This window comes from Castor canadensis, chromosome 10, assembly GCF_047511655.1.
Source record: "Castor canadensis chromosome 10, mCasCan1.hap1v2, whole genome shotgun sequence".
Taxonomy (NCBI): Eukaryota; Metazoa; Chordata; class Mammalia; order Rodentia; family Castoridae; genus Castor; species Castor canadensis.
Window position 1 is genome coordinate 145,439,454 of NC_133395.1, and position 16,595 is coordinate 145,456,048.

Sequence of the window (16,595 nt, forward strand, 5' to 3'; positions counted from 1 at the left end):
CAAGGCCCCAACCACTCTAGTTACTTGGGAAAAGCTGACAGCAGCGCCTGGGAAGCCCCTGCTATGCCTCCCTTCCCTTTGTTCTGTATAGCTGATACAGGGAGTCAGACAGTCCTTTCCTTAAAGGCAGAGAGGCTGGGTTCTGGAGTCAGGCATCAGGTCCTGCTCCTCCTCAGAAACTGTGGTTTTTTTGAAACAGGGTCTTGCTGAGCAACCCAGGCTGGCCTGTAACTCTCCATTCTCCTGCCTCAGCCTCCTGAGTGCTGGATGACAGGTGTGTGTGTGGCACCGCGCCTGGCTCATGGTACTTTCTAAGCCATGATTCCTGGGCATCTGGAAGTCATTCACACCCAGGGTCCAATCCCGGCTCTCCTGTTAGTGGTCATGTGACCCTGAAGTTCCTGGAATAAGGGAAGTCAGGACAGAGTCCCTCTCCACAGGACAGCTCCAGGGCACAGGAGTCAGCACGGGAAAGTGTTTTGTGATGGATGTATTTGTCCTGGGACAAGCCCCTTCCTCCCCCATAACAGCTGATGCCTGGGAAACACTTTACCTAGGGGAGGGGCCTGACATCCGGAGACTTGCCCCTTTCCTCCCTGACCACCTGGCAAATGCCCAGGCCCTGTCTCCAGACTGCAGGCAGCTGTAGTGACCATTCCTGGGTCTGGGTCCTCTGTATGTCCTGGCCCTTGACACTTTGTACTGGTGTTGCCCATTCACACCTGTCTCTCCTCATCCTGCTGGCTCCCAGAAAGGCAGAAACTATTGTCTTTTCAGCTCTGCACCCCACTTAGCACAGCGCATGGCCCTCCATTCAGAATTCCTTCCTTCACTGGACACAGATTTCCTGAGCACAGATGACGGGCCTGGTGCTTCCCAGGTGCCAGGCTGCAGCTGACCCACTGTCAGCCTCTGCCTGCTGCAGGTGACATTCCAGCAGCAAAGCAGACCATCTAACAGGCCAAACCCCAGCGGCAGGGCAGGGGACGTCAGGATGAGGTCCACAACTTTAAGCCCAATGAGCGGAACCAAGCCCCAGGGAGGAAAAGAGCACCGGCAGTTCCAGACACTGAACGAGTGGAGGGAGGCGGAGGGATGCGCAGGTGTGGGAGGGAAGAAGGGACAGCACCTTGCTCAGCTCTGCCAAGCAGGCCTTGTCTCAGACACTCTGCAAGCCCCCCCAGTGGCTATCCTGAGTTCGAGCCTCAGGGTGTGATGTGTGCAGAGACAGAGGTCCCCGTGGTCACTGCTTCATGCAGCGATGATGCCGCCGCTGTGGAGGGGGCCCACCTTCACACTATTCACTAATAGCATCATTGAGATCTGTTAATTAAGCTGTCGATTTCAGCAAGCTGGGTCAAGGACCTGATTCTTGGAGGCCCCATGATTGCCCGCATCTGATTAATAAATCTTCCGCTGTCATTACCAGCCTGTATCACATTTGCCAGGTCACCTTCATGGGTGAATGAGCTCCAGCCAGGTCCCCCCCTCTCAATGACAGAATCCAGACTCTGTAACACCCCTGCAGCCCCCACCAGGCGCCCAGAGGACAGAGGGGAACACGATGGACAGAAGGTGGGGCAGGAGTGGGGTGGACCCTCTGGGACAGCTCCTCTAGGCCGAGAGTCTGTCTAGGTCTCAGGTGTACCGTTTGGGGGAGGGGCAACACTGCCAAGTGTACAGCAGAAAACTGCTTCGTGACCCTGGTCCAGTTCCTTCCCTCGCGATGCCTCAGTTTCCCACTCTGTGAAATGCGATCAGAAATCTACACTTGGTAGCAGCTGGCACAGGGTACTCTGAAGTCCCCATCACTGCAAACCTGGCTCCAATGTTCCCGCTGCCACAAATGTTAGCCAAGCGATCCTCACTGGGCCACTGTAGACCCTAGGAACGGTGAGCCTGGAGAAGCCAGCACTGGGAGGCCGGGGGCTGGGTCTGCCATGGTTCTGGTGGGCGGCCACAGGAAGGCCTGCTCAGAGCTGCAACAACCTTTGACAAGGACAAGGCAGTGGCTCTGCTCCAGCCTTCCCTGCCAGGCTGTTTGGGAACTCTGGTACCAACACCTCGGGGGCAGCCTGTAGGAGGAGGTGGAGGTGGGGATGGCCGGGATGTCACAGCACCCAGACTGTGGGGCCTGAGAGCTGGAGAAGGGTGAAGAGATCATGGGGAAGGGATGCAGGGCATCTGAGCCCCAATAGGCCCGGCCCCTCTCCCAGGCAAACAGCGAGCTAGGCTAAGTTCACACAACAGCAACATGCCACCAGCCGTGGTTCAAATCCAGGTTTCTGCACCCCACAGATTAAATCAGGCTTCCCCAGGAAGCCACAGTGCTCCCAGCAAAATGGCCATCTATTGGGTAGGCAATGCAGCTGCAGCGAGCAGCTCATCCACGGTGCATCACCCACACTGAACTTCTGCAGCCCCCAGCCCCCGATCCTGAGTTCCTGGCAGTGGGACCCAGGACAGGAGTTTTTAATGCTGCTCAAGAGATCCCAGTATGGAGCTCGGGCTAAAATCCCACTACCCAGCTGGAACCTACCAAAGTCTCAGGAGACTAGCTGAGCCTCAGTTTCCCCTTCTCTACAATGGAGTCCTTATGCCTGCTTGGACAAGGCCCTGGGGAGAATCCATTGCCAAGCACTAGAGACAAGATACAGGTCCGGCTGCTCTCCAAGTAGGTTGTCACATAATGGCATCCTCCCCATCCCCAGTGGTTAACACCCTCTGAAAGTGCGAATTTTTTGAGCATCTTCCAGGCTCCAGGACCCAGGCAAAGGTGTGGCAGGTAGAAGACAGCAGCCCAGGAGGGCCTCCTTCCAGAGATGGTGACAAAGTTCCCACAAGGGAAGGAGTTAATATGTTTCCAAAAATTCAGCCAGGCCTTGACAAAGGGAGTGAGAACTCGGGCCATTTTGGCGCACACCAACAAACCAACCTGCGGGTTTTTCCACCAAAATAGCAAGTAAGCATCGCAGTACACAGCAGACAGAGGCCATGGCCATGGTCACATGATCCTGGGGCTCCTGCGGGGCCCATCTGACTGCTGACACAGCCACAAGACTGTGTTTACTTTCCTTCGAGCTCATTAGCATGAGAGCCGCCCCTGGAAGGACAGAGGAGGAGGCGCTGCGGCTTAGTGGGGCTGCACACGCGGGGGCTGGTGTACCCTCCGGGTGACACTCCCACATGCTGCTCCAGGCCTCCCTCTTCTAGCTCTGGGGGCCAAGCCCCACCCAAGAGAATCCGGCCTTGCTCTCTAACCTCACAAGGTCTGCGGTCACAGAGCTGACCCAAACATCCCCGAGCACTGGGTGAGTATCCTGGGGCAGGTGGAGAACTGCAGCTGGGCCTTAGCTGCCATAGCCTCGTATGCCTTAGGAGGGAACAGGGCAGAGCCCCAGAGAGCTAGGAAAGAAACTGGCATTTGCCACTGCCCCTGGGAAGTCTGACTTAACCAAGCAGGGCTTCATTTCCATAAATACCCCAGTCTGTGATGTCACCGCTCTGTGCAGCCTTTAACAGCCTCTGCCGCTGGCATTAGGCCCAGAAGACAGACGCTCTGCCGCTGTCCCACAGAACACCTGGGCGCCACAGTTGGACACTGCTGTCTCCCTGTACAGGACCTTCACCTGTCCATGGAAGAGAGGGCTTCCTGTCACTGCCTCAGCCTGCTGTCAACCCTCCATCGGCATGTCCGGAGTCTGTGTCATGGGCATCCCCCGAAGGGCATGCTATGGGGTATGCCAAAAGTCAAATCGGTAGCCGTGGGTCTGGGGACCCTGTACACGGTGGGGGTACCTGCCTCAGAGCCAGGGAATTTCATAACCTGGTGAAGACTTGCTGACTAATAGCGTTTTTCTCATCGTCACCACCACCAACATCTCTGCTGCAGGGGACAGACGCTGGCCTCACTGCAGGATGGCCAGCTCCCTCTGCACACCACCTGCACAACAATCCGCCCCACTGAGCCCCTTACTCCAGCTTCAAGCTCAGCTGTGGCCCCTCTGGCCTTGGCTTCAGGCATAAACCTGTCACATATACTCACAAATAGCGTCTTCTGCAGGCCATCCTGTCTCAGTCCGGCTTCTCTCTCTCTCTCCCAATCTCGCTGGGGATGTTCAACGTGGTTAAGCGGACGAGCAGGATGCCCACGCGCAATGTGGAAGGGAATAAAATGAAATCGAAGGGCAGTCACATTGCCGGGGGTGGCGGGCTCATCCAGAGAGGCTGGGGCGGAGCAGAGGGAGGGTCCCAGCAGCGGAGTCCGGAGGGGTCCTTGGCACGCAGGGCTCACTTGCCCAGGAGCCTGCTAAGACATCGAGTCACCATGGTCGCCAGATTGGGCGGAGGCGTCGGACTCGCAGCTACCTGGGATCTCAGAATTTTTCCCTCTCGCACATCCGGGGTGGCGGGGTGCGGGGAGAGGGAGGGGAGGGGAGGGCTGGGGGTGTCTGCGCGGGGTTTGCTCTCGCAGCATCCGGAGAAGGGGCGGGAGCGCAGGAGCCTCCCCCCCCACCCCTCCCCGCCCCCCGCCCCAGGAGCAACGTAGTGCGGCCGCGCCGGACCAATCGCGGAGGCGCGCGTCGCCATGACAACTGCAGCCTCAGGCGCGGCCGCCCCGCGGCGCTCTCGCTGCGAAGTCGCTGGCCCGGCGCGGCGCCGCCCCGGGGAGTTGAGGCTGCGCGGGTCCCTTCCTGGCCTGTGCTGGAAACCTGGAAATCTGTTGCTAAAATGCATTCCCCGCCCAGGGTGTGCAATGATGACACTGCTTTCCAGGGTGGCTTCTCTGCCTTTGGCACGGAAACACAGGCGCCACTTGAGTGCTTGGAGCCTGAGCCCTGGAGTCAGGCCGAAGCCAAGACTGGCTCTGCCACTTCAGGGCCATGAGACCTTGGCAAGCCAGGAGTCTCCTGGGAGTCCCGATTGTGCTGCTGTAAAATGGGATCGCAACAGCTGTGTTGCAAGGTCCCAGGAGGCTGACTATTCCCAGTAGCAGCATAACAGATGGCACAGCAGTCTGCCAGTCATGACCTAAAGGGGCTGGGAACAGTTTCTGTTCTAGCTGTGGTCTTCCTTCCTTCCTTCTTTTCTTTCCTTCGCCTTTTTCCTCCCTCCCTCCCTTCCTCACCTTCTGAGAACCTCCCATGGGCCAGGCATACCTTTGCACTAGCAACACAGTGGTGGACAGGCATACTAATTATCCATCTGCCCTTATCTGGTGTACATCCTAAGGGAGCGAGGAAAGAGGCAAGTAAGCAAATGTTTCATTTTGCTTGGTAGCAGAATCAGGATGCATGTAGAGCAGAAGAAGCAGGAAGGAGGGAGGGGAGAGGAAGAGGAGGGATGCCCCTGGTCTCTGGGGCAGCTTCTCCATAGTGGAGGAGGGAGAGGTTGTCAGCGAAGACCTGCCCAAGAGGGCTCAATAGACTGAGACCTGCGTAAAGGAAGATGGTCCAGGCAGAAAGGAGAACAAGTGTCAAGGCCCTGAGGCAGAAGAAGCTGGGTGGATTTGAGAGGGGCTGAGGCAGTCAGTGTGGCTGGCATGGTGAAGCATAGGGAGGTGGTGAGAAATTCACACCCATCCTCTTCTCCCACATTCACTTTCTCTGACTCTGGGCCTCTCTTCTCATCTGATGCTTTTCTAATCAGTCTGAATGCCTTCCCACTACAACCCACTCAGCCAGGGGCTCAGCAACGGACCCAAGTCCACAGCTAGCAGGCAGCACAGACAGAGTATCTGGCTGCAGGTCCGAGCTCTTCACCCCTTGCAAAGCTGACTGGGGAGGGGGGCACATGAGAGAAGGAGGAAGAGAGAGCATGAAAGCCCCAGCGTGCTTGGCAGCTGCGAGGCTGGCTCCCTTCACTTTCTATTCTTTCTGGACTCTTGGACTCACTGAAGTTGGAGAAGAAGTGATACTGCATCCTTGAATTTCATTCCTCAGAGAAGGTGTGCAACTTGCCTGAAGTTGCACAGTAAAGAGGGGCATGGGGGGGCGTGCTGGGACCTCACTCTTCTGGCTCCCTGTCCTCTTATGGAGGTTATTGCTGAGGCAGCTGGCTGGCCAAGGTGCAGGGCATCGAGCAGAACTGCTCAGGCGACTCTAGAAATGACCAGCGCTCCTGTACTGCGGGCTTCCCTCAGAGAAGAACACTGTCATAGGAATAATTCATATTTCTCTGGGCTTAAACACACGGCAGAGCTCGCCTCACCTCTTTTCTCACTGCGTTGCACAAGATTTTAATATCAACAGCCAGGTGCTGGTGGCTCACCCCTGTAATCCTAGGTACTCAGGAAGCAGAGATGAGGAGGATCGTGATTCAAAGCCAGACCAGGCAAATAGTTTATGAGACCCTATCCCAAGAAAACCCATCACAATAAAGGGATGGTAAAGTGGCTCAAGAGGTAGGCCCTGAGTTCAAACCCCAGTACTGCAAAAAACAAACAAAAATTAACAGCAACACCAGAACACAGCCAGGGCATCAGGAGGCTTGTTATCTGAGTGAGTCTCAGAGGTACCCTGGGAAGCAGGTCTCCCTCCCACTTAGAGGGCTGCACCACAGAGCAGCAGCAGAGCCAAGAGACCCCCCCCCCACCACACACACCCCACCAGGTGCTTACCAAGGCTGCACTCTGGCCTCAGCAAAGAGGGGCTTCCTTCCCACAAACACAGGTACAATTTTCCTCTGTGTTACACTGCTGTTTCCAAGTAGGACAGATGGCGAAGACCCTGCCACAGCATTCAGAGACCATCAAGACCGTGGGCTTTCACTGAGTCCTGTGCACCACACATGGTAGCTGCTGAGCACAGGGTCAAAAATCATGAGGCTGGGGTCCCAGCTGGGTCTCTGACCTGAGATCCCACAGGTTCCTCCATTCAGGAAGTGACAGAGGTCAGGGAAGTTTGGGCCACAGGGCTACCCGCAAGTGCAGAGCAGCTGGAACCACACCACAAGAGGGCCAGGTTGCTTAGACCAACAGCCTGGCCATGGTTCCTGACGGCAAGAGAGGGTCCAGGGCTACACAGTCGGGAGGTGACTACAGGACTGTGGACAGGACCCTGGCTTCCCTGGCTTCCTCAGCTGTAATCAGACACCATAGGTGGGAGGAGGGGCAGCCAGAAGAGCTGCTGCCCCCATCCCTGGATGTAGACCGTGTTAGCTACCCACCCATCCACTTCTGCAGGCTGGGGACCGGGGCACAAGTCCTGGGGTTTCTGGAAATTCCCTCCCCCCATCCCTGAGAACTGGAAGGAGAAACAGCTGCCGGGGGTGGCTTGGGAAACACTTTGCATCCAGAACTCCCCCTTCCCTGACTGGAAAATTCCAACCTGCAGACTGACAGCCCATTCATGTGGAGAGGCTCATTCCTGCAACTTGCGGCCATCTGTCCCCAAAGCAGGAGCACAGCATCACTTGGGAAGGAAGAGGACAGAGAAGGTTGGAATGCGGTCAACAGATCTGCAAGGCTTGTGGGCCTTCTAGGCGGAAGCCACAGAGGTGCGGGATGGAGGAATGGGCCTTCCTCACACGGGGCCAAAGGGCACACCTCCCCCGCCACCCACACACATACCCCTGCAACTGCCCTTCAGGTGACAGCCCTCCAATTGTAGAACTGGGGAGCTCTCGGCATTCTACCTGCTAAATGTCAGAACCACAAATCCTTCAAGTCTTGGCATTTTATTTTCTTTTGGCTGAAGTTTTACATTTTAAATCTGAGAACTGGGACTGGTGGTCCATGCCTGTAATCCCAGCTACTCAGGAGGTGGAGATTGGAAGGATTGAGGTTTGAGGACAGGCTGGACTAAAAATTATGGAGAAACCCCCCCCCCATCTCAACCAATAAGCTGAGTGTGAGCCAATAAGCATATGTGATCCTAGCTACCAGGGAGGCACAGGAAGAAGGATCAGGCCAGGCCAGCCCCATCCCCCACCCAAAAAAAGAGAGATCCTATGTGAAAAATAAGAAAAGCAAAAATGGGGCAAGACTCAGGTGCTATAGGGCCTGCCTAGCAAGAACAAGCACTGAGTTCAAACCCCAGAAGGAAGAGAAAAAGAAATAAAATTTGAATTGCACAAATAACATGGCCATTTATGTTCCTTAATCAAAATAAAGTCCCCCTTGTGACTCCCCCAAATCTTACCCACCTCACCCATCTCTGCAGAGGTGACTGCTGTCATCTGCAGTGTGTCCTTCCAGTACTTTCCTATGCATTTGTGTAGGTGCAAATATATGCATATACGTGGAACCTCAAAGCGGTACCATATTACGAAAAATTTTTAAAGATTTAAAATCTGCCAAAAGATGTATTTGGTGTAAAGATGAGCACTGTGAACTTGATGTACCTGCCCCCCAGGACAAGAAACGGAACACAGGACTGTGCTGAAGCCTTGGGTCACGGCTTCTGTCTTGTCCCCTTGCCAACCTGGCTCCCGGCCCCATGGCAAATTCCTGAGTTCACTGTGACGAGTCGTTCCCACGCAGCTCTGTCACGTGAGCAGGTGCTGCCCTCACACTGCATAAACACCGTGCACGTCTTGACACTTTACATAAGTGGAATCACATGGCTGTGATTTTCTGCCACTGTTTCCGCACTCAGCACTAAGTCTGCAAGGCAGACGTGGACTCTGAACCACAGGCTGTGACCTGCTGTGGTTCCAAATCACAGGCCTTCGAGGCAGGGCTGTGGGTGCAGGAGAGCACCCCAAGGCCTCCCTCACTGCAGGCAGCTGAGGAAGGAGGGAGCTGCCCAGGGCAAAGATCTTCCTTCTGCACTTCTGTGAGGCGCCGAGCTTCCCTGAGGTGCCCTTCCCCTGCCTGGGAGGTCAGCCCCATTCCCCTCCGCCGGGGACAGCCTTGCAGTGAAGGCTGCTTCAGGATGCTATTTTGGAGTGCTGGTCACCAGTACTCTGGGACCATGAGAGCTGCCATCAGCCCCTGCTTGCCATGGTGCAAGGCTTGCTGCTGAGGGGCCAAGGATGACCCTGGTACACAGAACTTGCTGAGGTCAGTGACAGCACCCACAGACACACCTGCAGGAGCTCAGGCTGGGCGGGACAGACCGACAAGAGCGAGGACAGGTGAATGTGGGCCATCCCAGCCTGCCTCCCAGACCCTAAGCCTCAAGTGACCCACAGCACAGAGAGCACCGACACTCTGTCCTCCTCGGCCAGCCCAGTCTGGGCAGTAGGGGTCCACAGGTGAGCAAAGGTCACATCCCCTGCCTGGAGGATGGGACAGGCAGAGCCCTGTGGTAGATAGCTGGCCCTGCTTCCTGCCTGCCTGCCCTTATTCCTCCTGGCACACTCCCCTCTCCCTCAAGCCCTGGGGCTCCAATGGAGCCAAGAATAGGCCTGGGACTCACTCTGGGCCTCAAGAGGCAGGCCCAGATGTTTGCTGGCCTCTGAAAAAGAAACTCCCAAACTGACCTTGAGCTTATTAAACCAGAGAGATAAGAGCCGTGCTTTCCATGGGGTCCTGTGAAGAGACAGTCCTGTTGAGAAGGAGACCAATCTGAAGGAAGACACAGACATAGCAGAAGGGGGACTAAGGGCTCCGCCATCACTGGACACCTGGAGCAAGCCATGCCTGAAGCCTGCTATTTTATTTAAGCCAGTCTGAGTGGGCATTCTGCTGCCTTTATCCTTGGATGACTTCCAAGACCCTCTTCCCCATGCCTGAAACTGCAGGTAGTGCCAAGCCCCACAAATCATACATAACTATGGCAACAGTTAGCTTATAAATTGGCCACAGGAAGAGAGCAACACCAGGAAGTAGTCATCAAATAGAGCAAGCTTAGTGACTTGTCATACCACTGGGAGCACAAGTTAAAACAGGAATCGCCGCCGCAATTCTCCGTTTAATATTTCCCGTCCACAGTTGACTGCAGGTAAGCGGGGAGGCTGCCGTACTGTGGTTACAATAGTGCGACTGTGTCCACGGAGGCATTTACTGTCAACAATGCTCGGGCTCCTGGGAAGGAGGGGTGAGCCCCCTGCAGACAGGAGGTGAAGTCCCCAAGGAGGGATGGTTGCTTGTTGGGCAGATGGCACGTGGAAAGGTGTTCTTGAAGGTGGAACAGCATGTGCAATGGCTTAGAGGTGAGAAGAAACAGAAAAGAGACTCAATTTACCGGGAGCTTAGGCTTCATTGTGAGAGAATAGGGAGCCACAGGAGGTGTCTGAGCAGAGGTGTGACATGTACAGTTTGTAATTAAATAGATCCCTTCATGAGGATGTGTTGGAGGGGGAGATTAGAGGCCAGAAACCCAAACCCAAAGAGAGGCTGGCACCTTCACTGGAGGGAGGAGGCCTGCAGGAGTGAGGGGATGGGGCAGAGGTGAGGTGGGGTGGGGAGGGGTAGGAGGGAGAGAAAGGCAGTGACAGGGCAATGCTCAGGTTCCCGTCATGGGCAGCTGGATGGATGTGGTACCGTTTATCTTTGTGGGAACCCAGCAGAGGGGAGGGTGGAAGGGGAGGGAGCTGCTGCTTTTGGGTGTGTTGGGGAGTGTCAAAGCCCCAGGAAGTGTCCAGGAGGCCTGAGGGTCTGGCTGGAGGGTCTGGCTGGAGGCTTTGCTCTGGGAGAAGGTGGGGAGAGTGTGAGGGGTGGGAGGGAGGTGGGGCAGAGTCCTGGGGACAAGGACTTTGGAGCCAAGGAGACAGGTGGGGAAGAAGTCTCTAGAGCCCTGGGAAGAATCCCAGGGTGCCCTTGCCCACAGCTGTCCCTCCCATGCCTTGTAATGGCTGTGGCCCTGAGCAAGTGAGACTGGCTGGCTCCCAGCCCCATGGGCCTTTCCTGGGATTTGCCATCTGTCCCCTCCTGCCACAGTGACACAGGCCCTGCCCCTCCTCCCTGGAGATCTGACAACAGAAGAACATTCCCAGCAAAAATAATCCAAAGTAGGGGCAAAGCCTTCTGCTCACAGCCGTCTGCCCCAGCACCGTCTACACAGCAGTGAACAAGTCGAAAGGCTACACCCGTGTCAAGGTGAGTATCCAGGGTTGGGGGCTGGCAGAAATGCCTCTGCAGGAACGTAAAAAGTCTGGCAATGATGTTCACGAATGTTAGTTAAAAAAACACAGGCAAGTTGTCAAAGTATATACTTAGTATGAACATAATGTGACAGTAAGTCATAAGAGAAGCCTCTAGAAGACACATCACTGTTAACAGTTGGCCTCTTCCATGGTGGAATTACTGCTTAATTTTATCTCCTGGTTTGTTTTTTTTTCTTTATTTTTTCAAATTTTCTGCAGCATGGGCTCCAAATACCTTGGGTTCCATCCCCAGCAGAAGGAAGGGAAGGGAGGGGAGAGGAGAAGGAGGGAAGGAAGGAAAAGGAAGGAAGAAAAAGGGTGGAAGGAAAGAAGGAGGGAGGGAGGCAGGCAGGGAGGGAGGAAGGAAGGAAGGAAGGAAAGGGAAAGAAGGTTAAAGAAACTACAGCAGACTCAACTATAATAATGTAAAATATATTATTACAAAATGCCTTCGGCCACCTAAAACTTACTCAAGACACCATGAACTGACTCTGTCAGGAAGAGGACGAGGATCGTGCAGGGCAGCCGTGGGCCGTGGGCTGTGGTATGGAGCCTGGCTCAGCGGCCTTGGGCAGGTCTGCACTCCCTGGGCCTTGCTTTCCTGTCTCCTAGAGGGCTGTTGTAAGCACCGCACGGAGCAGGTGCCCCAGGCCAGGTGCTCAGCACCCCCAGGGGAGGGTACAGTTCCCTTCGCCTATGACGGGCCGTCCCTCGGAGCTGTGTGCGGCAGCAGCCCTGGCTTAGCATGTGCTCCCTGGAGGGTGGACCCCAGCTCTGTCACTAGCTGGGTGACCATGGGCAAATCTCTCAAAGATGAGGGCAATAAGGGAATGGACTGCAATGGCAATGACATTTGGTGACACCACAGAATGCTGATAATGTCACACACACACACATGTGCACACACACACGCTGCTGGGCTCCTCCAGCATCATCCCCCATCTTCCTGCCCCCTAAAAGGGCAGCTAAGTGTCTTCCTTAGTGCCTTCAGGACATGGTTGGGGACAGGGTGGAGTGCTGAGGTCGGGCGAGGTCTCTCACAGTCCAGTGCCTGGGTGCTGTTGACCACCCTGCATGGCCCGGGCTCCCAGCACCTCTGCAACAAAGCCTGGCCCCTACACTGGCCTCCCTTTGCCTCCCTCTGGGGCCCCACACCACCCACCCCCAGTCAGAAAGACATGTCCACATCCAAGATCTGAGCATGTGCCACCTCAAGTCCCCACCCTGCGCCCAGGCCCTGTCCTGCAGACCCCGTCTTTGCCCCAGCCAGACCTCTCCAGCTCCATAGGCCTGGCGGCACTCTTGCTGCCTAGCTCCTCCCAGCCCCAGGGCCTTGGCAGCCAATTTCCCACCCCAGGGATGCTCTTTCTCCCATCACCCCTGGACAGCGTCTCCCCGGACATCAGCTCAAGGAAGGACTGCATCTCTTTATGCACCTGTTTACTAATAAACCGCTATCTCCCCCACTGGGAGTCCCTTGGGGATACCCCCAGTGCCCCATAATGTGTGAGTGCTCAGTGACCCCCCTAGGGACTGACCATCAACATTTCATGGGGAGAAGGGATCCCTGTGCCTGTGCTGTCTCCCACGGACACAGCAGGAGCCAAGGCAGAGACCACCTTCACAGAGCCCCAGGGCCTTGGCCCCCTCTGTTACTAAGAGAGCATGTGGCAACAGTAAAAGCCATGGAGAATCGATGACCCAGTTCAAATGCTAGCTTTGCCAACCACTTGCTGTGTGACGCTGGGCAGATGACAACCTCTCTGGTCCTCCTGCTCCTACTCTGTAATGTGGATGACATACCTGGCTCGCCTTGGTCACTGGCACAGCAGACTCCCAGGGGGTATTCACCCCTGAGCAACGTCACACATCCCCTGCACACATGTGTGTGACAGAGGTGGAGCCTGCTGCTTTAGTGAGACGTGAGTCTGCCTATGGACGCTCATTATTTTCACAGGCCTTGCCCTTTTATGGCTTGGTAAGACCCCCCACCCCAGATGCACAGACTTTTTCTGGAGGTCTACGTCTGCACCTGCACTAATCACAGGTCCAGTAGTTGCATCTTACTTGCTGTAGTTTGTGGATGGGGCAGACAGGCATATTTGCATCTGGAAATTTCCCCAGATGTGCCAGGGAGCTCCCAAATTTCCCACCAGGAAGAAGAGACAGCAAAGTCAGGAAAGGGGCTCTCCATGAACAGAGCCCAGGTGCAGGAGGGGCCTGCAAGCAGCCGCCCCCAAGGCCATCTCCCTCTGTAAGTGACGTCACCATCTGCAGCCCAGGGACAGCGCCTGTTCACTCAGAACCTCAACAGCCAGGATGCCATTTCTTGTGCCAGTGCCTTCGCCACCAGACACCATCCAAAGCATGCTTTCCCGAAGAGGGTCTGCATGGCTCAGTGTGAGTGCATTTGAAAGGGGACCTCTCTTACCACCCCAAATGGAAAATCAGATCCCTTGCCTTGGATGTATTCCCTGAAGAAGCACCAGCTGTCATCCTGTCTGACGTGACCCAGCTGCTCCGTGGCCCTCCTTCTCCTCTCTTCCTCCACCCCTGGGCTTCATGGCACCTCAGTCGGTTTGTTTCTCACTGGATATCACCTTCTGTATCTGACCCGTTGGTCACCGGGAGCTCACGCTGCGATGGTGAGGCTGGCTGTGGCTGGGCAACCATGAAGGGAAGGGAAGGCTGCTCAGGCCTGGCTCAGGGTCCCTTCCTCACTGCGGCCCACACACTGCCAAGCCCCATCTGGCCTTGTCCCTTTAGCATTTGTCACCAGAGAACTCTGCAGAGCCCCAGAGTGGAACCCAAGTGTCCACAGCAGGAAGCTACCCAGTGCCTGAGGGTGACTGAACAGATAGAAAGTGTGCTTGGTCCACACCACGGACCCCTGGGCCACAGAAGGGGGCAGTGAGAAAGGACTAGAGGGGGTAAATTCCATCAAAACCCTCTGTACAACTAATAAACACTAAAAAACACACACAAAAAGAAGAGGTTCTGATTCATGCCACTGTGTGGATGGGCCTTGAAAACCTAGAAGCCGGTCACAGGGACAAAGCCTGTCTGATTCCATTTACATGAAATTCCTGATCTGGCAAATCCAGATGGACAGAAAGCAGACAGCGGCTGCCGGGACCCGGTGGGAAGGAGCGTGGCGTTCGTGTATGGTGATGAAATGTTCTCAAGTTGACTGTGACAGCACTTGTGCCACTCAGCACTATCTGCTCAAAGCCACCGAATTGTTCTCTTAAAAACCCTGCCTAGTTCAATGACAGTCTGTTTCCTGGTCTGTCTCCACTTGGTGGAGCTGGCGGGTTGTCTGGTGTGTTCGCTGCCATGGCCTGGGGCCCACACCATCCTGGTACACTCACAAGACACCTGATGAAGGAATGCACGGGGTCCAAGACAACGCCCCTGGCCCTGCTTCTCAAGTGTGATGGGCCTTTGTAGGTTCAGGCTCCTGGCTTCAGCCAACCAGAAACAAATAAACAAAAAAACAAACTGTGTCCCTACTGAATATGTAGGCTTTTTTCTTGTCTTTATTCCCCAAACCACACAGTGTAGTGACCGTTTCCACAGCACCGACATAGCGTTAAGTGCTGTAAGTCGTCTAGAGATGGTGTAAAGTGCACGGGCGGCGGGGTGGGGCTTGACCCAGAGGGGGTTCTGGAACCAAACCCTGCAGACACTGAGGAATGACTGTTCCTGGCCCTACTTCTCCTGTCTTGCCTTCTCTGTCCTTTCCTTTCCTCCTTGTCTCCCCACCCACTGACAACACCTTCCTTTGCAGTTACTACAGAAGCAGGGCTAGGCCATGGAAAATCCTGGAAGCCCATGGCCTCTCTGGCCCAGTTGCCAGTCCCTCTTCATTGTGGCCACTACCATAACCAGCTCCATCCTCTGCCTCTGTCTGCCCCAGGGCAAGGAGAGGGGCAGCAGCTCTGCTGCAGAGACACAGGTAGGCAGGTAGGGGACAAGCTGATGTCCTGGGACATCTGCAGGGATATCCTGAGACAGCCACGTGTTCTGTGGGAGCTAGGCTGCAGGGCCTTCTGGGGGTCTTCTGTGAAGTCCGGGGCTACCCATGGAAGAAGGGCAGGCAGGGGGCAGCCTGGGTCGGGTCAGGGTGAACAGGGCTTCTGTGTGTGTAGTGGTGGTGGTGGTGGGGGGGTGTCAGCAAGTAGCCCCAGGTCCCCAGGCTGTTCTAAGGTGCAGAGGAGGACAGAGACCAGAAGGAGGCCAAGAGCAGATCTGGGGTCAAAACAGCGCTGTGCAGTGAACACAGACAGATGGCCTCCAAAGGAAGGGGACCCATCTCTAGGCTAAAGCAGCTAGCCAGGGTCAAGTAGGAAAAGGACAGAAGACCCAGAGTGCTCTGCCAGCACTGAGGTCTGGGATTGTTCCTAAATTTTCAGCAAATTCTTGCTCGGCTCCGCTGGGGAGTGTATGTAATGCTCAGGTATTCCAGCAGAGGGCAGTGCTTAGCCGCGACCATGTCTGGCAAAGCGTCTGCGAAACCCCAAGGCTGGGCCCAGGGAAAGCAGACACCCAATCCATCTGACTCCTTCCCCAGCCACCCCACTCTACCCCTCCCTCTCCCATGGCCAGGCCGTGGCCCTGGCTGCCGGGCCTGCCCCTCTCTTCTAGCTCAGATGCTGTCTGCCCCTTACGCTCCAAAAGAGTCTCATCGGGGCCTGCCTGCTAGCCCAGCGCTCTTGCTAGGACACAGAGCCCAAGTCCCAACGCTGGGTCCCTGTCACTTGGCTCCAGGCTGGCTCTCTTTCCATCCCCAAAGCAGAGAACTTCCTCAGGCCTAGGGCAGATCCCCCTTCCCATAGCTGACTCCTTCCCCCACCCCGGTTGCTCATAAATGTCTCCTTCTGGCTCCAGGAGCACCTGTCACTTCCAGTCCTCAGCTCCTATCTCTGCCCTGGCTGCTGGGCAGTGTCTCAGACCCTGGGATTATTTTAGCAAAGCCAGGTAATAAACGACACGCAGCTGGCCCAGAGGTGGTAATACACAACACTGTCCTGTGGCCATTCTCCGCCCCACTCTTGACAAGACTCCTGGGCTCAGGGACAGAGGGGACCTGAAGCATGGATTCCTGCCCTGCCTGCTGCACTCCCGAGCCCACGCCCTCCCACACCAGGGGGGACCACCCGAAGCCCCCTCAGGCTGAGCTGTACTCCTTCCTGCGGCGGGGACGAGGGCTTCAACCCAGGGATTGGGCAGGCGTGGGGCTGCTGGAAGGCATGGGGCTGCCTCCTTCCCCCAGGCTCAAGGTGCCACAGTGGGGAAGTCACTCCCTGGGACTCTGCCCCGCCTGGCTACCTCGAGCAGCACTCGGGTGCACAGGAAGCCCAGGACAAGGGTCCGTGCGTGGGGTCCACAGCCACTGCGTGGTGGCTCCACTCAGGCCCAGCACAAGGACTACCAGGACAGACTGGCTAGCCCTGCACCGCCCCCACCCCGCTGGAGTGCCCCCTTCCCAGCTCCTGTCCACAAGGAGAGGAGTTTCCGCCCACCTGGCCGGGTTGTTGGACTCAGTGGCTGAGCATGGAGGT

General features: G+C 56.0%; 1 protein-coding gene across 8 annotated transcripts in view; it reads right to left on the reverse strand.

The window, feature by feature from the left end:
* Positions 1-16,595, reverse strand: part of Iqsec1 (IQ motif and Sec7 domain ArfGEF 1) — a 304,194-nt gene that overhangs the window by 138,901 nt on the left and 148,698 nt on the right. For 2 of the 8 annotated variants that reach the window (XM_074044547.1, XM_074044544.1), the window contains exon 1: positions 4,046-4,400. The exons of the other annotated variants lie outside the window; for them this stretch is intronic. In XM_074044547.1, coding sequence (XP_073900648.1) covers positions 4,046-4,068 — 23 coding nt within the window. In that variant the 5' untranslated portion in view covers positions 4,069-4,400. Of the gene's footprint in view, positions 1-4,045; positions 4,401-16,595 lie in introns of those variants that run through there. 8 annotated transcript variants of the gene reach the window in all.